We start from the raw sequence: 7,595 nt of genomic DNA on the forward strand, positions 1-7,595 counted from the left end.
ATACCTACTGCGGCTTACCTTGATATGTACTAACTCAATTTCAGTAAAAGTCACCATTCTGTATAATTATTATAATAACCTAATTCATTCCCAGTTCAACCTCTGCCTGTGTGTCCGCCCTGTTTCTCCACGGTCTCTCTCTGATAAGGTCTTGTCCACTGTGCCCGCCCCTCTCTTTCTCCAGGCCCAGTCACTGTTTTAACTTTTTTAATTTAAATGACCAATAATTCAAAACAAGCCAGTTCTGTACTGCTATCAACTGAAATTTGCATCCTGTGGTTATGTGTTTGTGCTCAGTGCACTTGCATGCTTTTGTTCCATGTAGTAGCGGGAGTTCTTCAAATGTTGTACAATTTTAAGGATACATTTTATATTAAAAAATAGTTTTAAGTTAACTTAACACAGTTATTTTTAGTATAGTTGCAATGCACTACTGCAAATATGAATATATTTGATATGGAGTGAAATATACTGTATTTAAAGAATAGTATATTTGAATAGTTTAGTATAAAAATGAAAATAAAGTTTAAATAGTACAACCCCAATTCGAGCAAAGTTGGAGTGCTGCGTAAAATGTAAATAAACTGAGTTAACGAACATTCAGTTATGTGCAATTTTACAGCATTTACCAGCCCATGTTATCACGTGTTTCACATAGTGGTGAACCTCACCCGATCCTTGCTTGTGAGTGACTGAGCATTTCAACGATGCCCCTTTCACAGCCACTTATGACACTCTCAACTTTTTACCTTATCAACCTGTTTAGCTGTGAAGTGTTCCAGGTTTTGTTTTAGCATTCCACAACTTTTACAGTCTTTTGTAAGTCAGTCAAAGTCAGGATAAGCATTTAATTTACAAATATCAACAAAGCTGATGAGGTAAAACATTAAATATATTGTCTTTGCATTGTATTCAATTGAGTTAATGTAAACACTGTAATTAATGTAGCGCAAAAGCAAATTAGCACATTTAAAAAAAAAAAAATCTATTTTGGAATTAGGGTTCAGACGTGTGAGTTTAGTACATGGAAGCTCTTTATAACTGTGCGCCGAATGTTCCCTCTCTCCCCAGCAGAGAGCAGGAGAGAGCTGCCGGAGGGGTCAAGCTGCTGACGCTGGGAGCCAGCTTCCACTGTCGGGCCCCTCAGCTGGACGACGGCCCAGCAACCTGGCTCAGTTAGCCGAGGATGACCTATGAACTGTCTCCTCGGTCAGGAGGACAGCAGCTAAATGCCTCAGATGTGGAGGATTTGTCTAATGTCTGTTTATGCCAGGCTGGATTCTTACCTGGTTCAGTTATTATATCTGGAGGATAATGAAGGAACATATGAAGGAATTATGGGCTGCAGCTATGAAATGACTTCTCTGCTCCTGTTTTTAGAGAGCCATTTAATGGGAGGTGACTAGCTTCAAGCCACCCTGAGTGTACATGAACAGCATCCAGTGGGAAGTTACTGGGCTCAGAGAGGAAAACACTCGACAATTTCTGTTATTACAATTTCTGCTTTTTACCTTTTGTGAGAGTTTGTATACTCCTCTCTTTTGAGAAGGCAAGGGGGAATTTGTTTGATGAAGAAATATCCATTCCTAATTGGGGCGGTCACTGGAGTTACGTGTGTGCCTGGATGTGTGCTAAACGTGCGGATGTGTGTGTGTGTGTGTGCGTGTGCATGAGAGTGTGCAAGGAGTGGCAGCCGCTCCTTTTGTACTCTGGTAATTCTGAAGCCCCGTTGTGAAGAGACAAGTACAGCTACAATAGTGCATTTTGTCATTCCCCTGCTGACGACTGAGTTGCTGTTTGTGTCGATAAGAATGGGAAAAAGCAGAACACTTGATGTGAACACACCACAAAGACTTAACTCGCTCAAACTGACAGTGAAGAACTTTTCTATCTTGCCACAGTGTTGAGGGCTCCTGCGTGCTCTCTTATTCTGTTTGACCGGCCCTCGTTTGATCTGGACAAAAAAGGTGTGATGGAGCCCCCTGGAGGTTCTCTGCGGGTATGACGTCATGTTGGAATACATTCATTGCTCTTTGGGCAACTCCAGAGGAGTTGCTTCAGCCCAGTAGGTGCATTCAAAGGGACTGCTGTGCTGACCCAAAGTGTTGCATGCAACATCTTCTCGGTTATTGACTTTCATGACTCTAATTTACACAGATCTTTCTTTCCAGGTCGAAGAGGGGTGGCTTGTGGTTTATGAATTGTTTTATTAGCCCACTGTTGTCATGTCAAGGCTGTGCACCATTTCTATAATCTCTGTTAGCTTTTTTCCCTCTTGGACTTAATGCTGTACAGTGCATACCATAAATGCAATCGTATATTTCCACATGTAAGATGAAGGAAGACCCAAGAAGAGCCAGGGGACGTTACACTTGGAAAATGAAGGATGATATGTTGCAGGATGCCGTTGAATCTGCATGCTCCCTCTTCCTCAGACAACAGTGCCAAAAAAAAAAAAAAAACAGCAGCTCACCACTCAAGTACTCCTCTAGTTCAGTTTGCCATGACTCTTATCAAACAGTCGTAGATATCTGTGTAGCTATCAGGATTGCAACGCCTAGGAAAGACAGAAAGAGGCGAGCAAGGTGTATGAAGGGTGCTATCCTGTCAATATCAGGTCAGTTCTTCTTTGTGGCCAGTAGAGGTCCCCACAAGGCTTTCACTTCCAGTTTCAGTTGGATCGTACAGCTGCACCAAAGATGAATAGGCCTCATATTTCAGCGCTCGCATTGAAGAAAAAGCTGCTCAATATCCTGTCCGAGAGAAACAATAACACATTTAGACATTAGGTGAGCGGAACCATCTCACAGAATCGATTAATGTGAACTGCTTTCATGGGTGATTACTGATTTAACTCAATGTAATACCACTACAGAGAACCAAAAGCAAGGACTCAAAAACCAAGAGAGGGTTGGTTGATGCCATGTTTGACTGAGTAGAAAACTGTTGTATCATATCAAATAAAAAAAAAGTGTCTTTTTGAAACTGAGTGCAGCGTTTGTGCTTCTCTATAATCTCTCTGGGTCGAACTTGATTAAAAGAACTGTGGGTTCTTTTGATGTCAACAGACAGTTATCTCCTCTGTTCTGTGGAAAAAGTACTTTGTAACAACTCACATCTTTATGAATCCTCACAACATGATCATTTCTTTATTGATCTAACTAGAGGCACAACTAAAGTAGCCCAATGTTTTTGCCACGAACCCCCGCTTTTTTGATCGCCCGCTAAAGACAAAGGCAAAGCGTTTTGCTTGCTTCGGCATTCCCCCTTTGGAGAAAGTTCAAACAGGATTAAAAACAAAGAGAAGAAACCCCTGGATGAGCAGACATCTGGTTGGCTGGCCTCTGAATAAAGCCCCATTCTGGGCAGTAAAGCAGGGCCGATCGTAACACGGCTGTGATATATGGAGGCTGGGGACGAGTGGGAGGGGGGGGTTGAGAGGGGTATTAACTTTCACAAGGGTGCAAAATCAAAGGGAGTTCCTGTCACCACTGAGGGGGTCTCGACAACAGGGGTCCCATTCACAGGGAATTCCTCTCCAATGCCCTCTGTTGCATCTGTTGACTCAATCTTCTCCATTGAGAGAAAGAAAACACTCATTAAAAGCCACATGACTGTGAACTTGATTGCAGCAGGCGAGACAAACAGCCCCATCAATGGATCGACTATTTACTTTGAGGTGTGAAAATCTTTGAACAGCCCACCATGTTAGGGCTTCTTTAGGAGCTTCTTCCTTCACGCCGACAGAACAATGAGCAGCTTTTGTATTCCGAATGCAATCAAATTACAATTTAAATAAAATGTTAGATCTTTGAGAGCTGCGGGGCGGCAGAAATTCACACATCTTATTGAATGGGCTAAGAGGGTTAAAACCAGTGAGTCAGTCACACGTATTTACTTCACAGTCAGTCATCGAGATTTAAAATGAAAAAGAAGACGACATAATTAGAAACAGCGAAATTGTTTCAGCAAGGACAATGTTTATTAAAATGTACATGCGGCCATAACCCCCGATAAAATTGTTCATGATATTTATACATAATTTACAAAGAAGTTAAAAATTAAAAATGATTGCTGATCAGGAGAAACGGTGCTTCACACAGCTGAGATAAATCTGTAGATCAAAGACTCACATTTCAAAAAAGGATCCCTACCTTGAAGCGGACAAATTAGGATTCGTTTTGGAATAAAAATCTAATTATCAACAGCAACAGAAACATTAACCCCGTTCTGAACCTGCATTGGAGAGCAGACATTATCATTTTAGCTGTGCTAAGGCATACATTTATCTAGAACATGATAATATGGACATTTTTCAGGTAAACTTTGTGGGATTTTGCTTGTGTCTGCCGTGTCCTTCACATGAATAAAATATTTACAGAAGACAAAAAAAAAAATCTGATTGTCACATTGGTTGAAATTTAAACAAATCTCAAATTGTTCATCAGTTGCTTGTTTTTTTTCAGGTGAGTTCAGAAAACTCTCACGATATTGCTGAAAAAAGGCTTCAAGTATTCTTTAAAGGCGCCTTGCCTCAAAAAGCACACAATTACTCTGAATAAAAATGGTCTCTAAATATGTTTTAATGCTACTACTTGATGTCAAAAGTAGGGCTTTGATGACAGAAGATGTTCAGGGAGCTTGATGCTTACCCTCTAGTGCAAATCTATGGCAGTAAGTGTGAGTCACACAGTCTGTTCACTGATTGATTATTATTTCTGAATGATGGAGCGCAGAGATCACTCTCTCTTGATATTGGTGAGCAGAGGGTCCGTGCTCTGTGAAGGCTGCCCAGACCGGCTCTTCCGGGTCTGGTGGGTCTTGACGTGTTTGGAGAGGTGGTCACTCCTCATGAACCTCTTGCCACACTGCTGGCACCCAAAGCGCTTCTCTCCGGTGTGTGTGCGAAGGTGCCGCTGTAGCTCGTCTGAACGGGTGAAGCTTTTACCGCAGAAGAGCCAGTTACAGATGAAGGGCCTCTCTCCTGCGTGCCAGCGTAGATGTGCCTTGAGGTGAGAGGTCTTCTTGTACACCTTGCCACACTCTGGGATGTGGCAGATGTGCAGTCTCTTCTTTCCAAACTCCAAGCCTCCGCCGTTCGCCTGGCAGTTGGGGCACTTGCAGCGGCGGCAGCGGCGTGTGGAGCTCAGCAGGCCCTTGGAGGTGCCCTGGAGAAGAGCAGCTATCTGAGGCTGGTGGCCCAAAACCAGCTGTCTGCCCAGTGAGAAGGGATGGTTGGAAGGGGTGGCGTTAGTTTGGGGTAGACTCCACCACTGCTGCCCTTCCTCCATGTGGCTTCCAGGCAGGTGATGCCTGGCCGAGGAGTTCTGGAGGAAGCTGGGGAAGTTTTGTCCCACACTGTTGTGCTGAGGGTAGTATGGGCCGTTGGCCTGCGGCTGTGAGGACAGCACCTTCACAGGGGAGAGTTCGAAGGAGTAGGAGGAGGGAGGTTCAGCCGGAGGGGTGAGAGGCAGCTCATGGTGGTGGTGGTGATGGGCGTGATGATGATGGTGACCCAGGCCGGACTGCATGTGACCGGGGAACTGCACCTTGGGCACGGTGAAGGTCATCTGGTGTGTGCTGAGGGCCGTGCTCGGGGCCATGTCGTTGCTCCACAGCTGAAACATTCCTGATGTGGAGCTGACGGTGCTTTCGTAGGGGAACTGTGAGCCTTCTGAGCCCATGGAGCTTCCCACCTGCCAGGCCTGGCTACAGGTGGTGGCCAGGAAGGAGAGGGTGTTAGGGGCGCCCTCTGGAGAGGAGCTGGGCGTCCGGTCCTGTGTGGCAAACAAACACACATCAGATTAGATGGGCAACTTTAAAGACAATTTTAAGTTTTTGAAATTTCCACAAACTGTTTTTATTAATTGACATTTTCTTTAAAATTTCATAATTAAAAGTTGAGGATTTGGCACAAGAGTTTAAATGAACCAGCTCTTTATAAACATGAAATTAGTTTTTTCCTCATGTATTTAAAAAAAAAAAAAAATAATAATAATTCCTACTCCTCTCTTTTACTGTTATCACAATGTAATCAAAGATTATTTTACCATCAATAACAATCTTCATCATTATCACACGGACCAAACACGTGAAGCATATTCATCCATTACGCACAAGCTTGCACCAATAACCACACAAATAACAGGCACTAAATCTGCGCGCATCGCTTCAGAACAGATGACTACACCACAAACCTGTAAAAAGGTGTGCAAAAAGTTGTCAGTTCTTTGTATCGCCAGCGCAGCCATCTGTCCTCACGCTGCTTCCCCGCGCACCTGCAACACAAACTGACGACGACGCACAAAGTCTGAAGTACTCGGCGGAGCGCAGGAGAGAAAAGATGCTCACATTCAGGGCTCGGATGACTCAGACACTCTGGCAGGATAGACTCGAAAATCCCGCGTCATTCAAATGTCCCGTTCAAGTATTTTTAGCACGCCAGCGGTCCAGATGATTCGGCGTCGAGGCGGCCGAGGATGCCCGTGCGGAGTTGGAGGCAGAGAGGCGCGCAGTAAATCCGTGCGATCAACTCAAAGGCGCCTGAGCTGCATCTTCTCTTTATAGAGAGAAAAGATCCTCTCAACGGGGTCTCCAGTATGATGCAGGAGAGCCAGTCAATAGAGAGGAGATGGGAGGGAGGAGGGGGGGCTGTTAGGTGAAGGGGTGGGCTACTCATAATTTCACTCAATTTCAAGCAAATGCTGACCCGAGGAGCTGACTCCTCCTCCGATTGTTATAAAAAAAAAGAAAAGAAAAAGATTTTGTTACATCTTCTCCTCACAACATCCTACCTGATTGAAATTCTCTGGACATCCCATCATCCACTTCTTTCAATTTTCAAATCATCCATCACAAAAAGAAAAAAAAAAAATTAAAAAGAAAAAGTGCCAACATTTAGTGTTTCAGCAACTTTCGATATCCACATTTAGGAGCACCGGAAACAAAATGCTTAGTCTGTTAAAAGAGCTGAGATTAATATAGCCAGCTTAGTCAAGATATTTTCCTGTTCACTCGGGGAGTATTTTGCATACTGCTTCAACTCCTCTGTGGGAATTCAAGTAAAGATAGTAAATACATGGATTTTTTATTTTTTTATTTTTTTATTTATTTTTGGCAACGACTGGTGAAATGAAAATGAATGAAATTGACAAATGTTGGCAAACTCCTGACAGATCTCCAGTCAACAAATGTCGGCACGAAGAAACTATCATTTTAAAGGAAAATGTATTTATACTTACAGTAAAGCATGAAAGTACATTCTTCTTTGTCATCGTCAAAACCTTTATATCAGAGAAAATGATGTCAGGACAAAAATATGAGTAAATGTAGTTTAGGTTTCGTTTATGAAATGTGTGCTAACAGTTAATGAACACATGCACTTTTGGTCAGTCCACTAGAATTAATGGGAATTATTCTGCTTAAAGGGGTGCTGTGAAGTTTTGGAGAGGAAATTAAAACTCAGAAATATTCATTTATTTATTTTATTTAACATAACCGAATAAACAAGCTGTTCTCAGAGAAAAAATACGGTCACAGAACAGTGTTTGTAAAAGCTAGAAAGGTGGCAGGGTCCGGCAAGTACAGACAAAGTA

The 7,595-nt window shown here is 43.0% G+C and overlaps 2 protein-coding genes across 6 annotated transcripts in view; one reads left to right on the plus strand and one right to left on the minus strand.

Annotated features, from left to right (window-relative positions):
• arhgef25a (Rho guanine nucleotide exchange factor (GEF) 25a) overlaps window positions 1-2,989 on the plus strand; it is a 72,869-nt gene extending 69,880 nt beyond the window's left edge. For 3 of the 4 annotated variants that reach the window (XM_030423601.1, XM_030423603.1, XM_030423604.1), the window contains one exon: window positions 1,072-2,989. In XM_030423601.1, the coding sequence (XP_030279461.1) occupies window positions 1,072-1,197 (126 nt within the window). In that variant the 3' untranslated portion in view covers window positions 1,198-2,989. The remainder of the gene's footprint in view (window positions 1-1,071) is intronic. The other variant, XM_030423602.1, reaches the window with a different exon arrangement.
• Window positions 2,990-3,960: 971 nt separating this feature from the next.
• Window positions 3,961-6,618, minus strand: sp5l (Sp5 transcription factor-like). Of its 2 annotated transcripts, none has more exons than XM_030421997.1 (2): window positions 6,352-6,618; window positions 3,961-5,777 (listed from the first exon to the last, which is right to left on the minus strand). In XM_030421997.1, the coding sequence occupies exon 2, from the start codon at window positions 5,682-5,684 to the stop codon at window positions 4,740-4,742; it is 945 nt and encodes a 314-aa protein (XP_030277857.1). In that variant the 5' UTR covers window positions 5,685-5,777; window positions 6,352-6,618; the 3' UTR covers window positions 3,961-4,739. The 2 variants fall into 2 exon arrangements, with proteins under 2 accessions (XP_030277857.1, XP_030277856.1); XM_030421996.1 differs by having other exon boundaries at window positions 6,198-6,617.
• Between the last annotated feature and the right edge of the window lie 977 nt (window positions 6,619-7,595).

This window comes from Sparus aurata, chromosome 7 (assembly GCF_900880675.1).
Source record: "Sparus aurata chromosome 7, fSpaAur1.1, whole genome shotgun sequence".
Classification (NCBI taxonomy): domain Eukaryota; kingdom Metazoa; phylum Chordata; class Actinopteri; order Spariformes; family Sparidae; genus Sparus; species Sparus aurata.

What these genes read in the sequence shown, in the direction of transcription:
- sp5l (XM_030421996.1), bottom strand. Translation starts at nt 6,251, where the DNA reads ATGGCTGCGCTGGCGATACAAAGAACTGACAACTTTTTGCACACCTTT. An exon ending in TTTTGCACACCTTTTTACAG is followed by an intron (nt 5,778 to 6,197) that starts GTTTGTGGTGTA and finishes TTTGCCACACAG; the next exon opens with GACCGGACGCCCAGCTCCTC.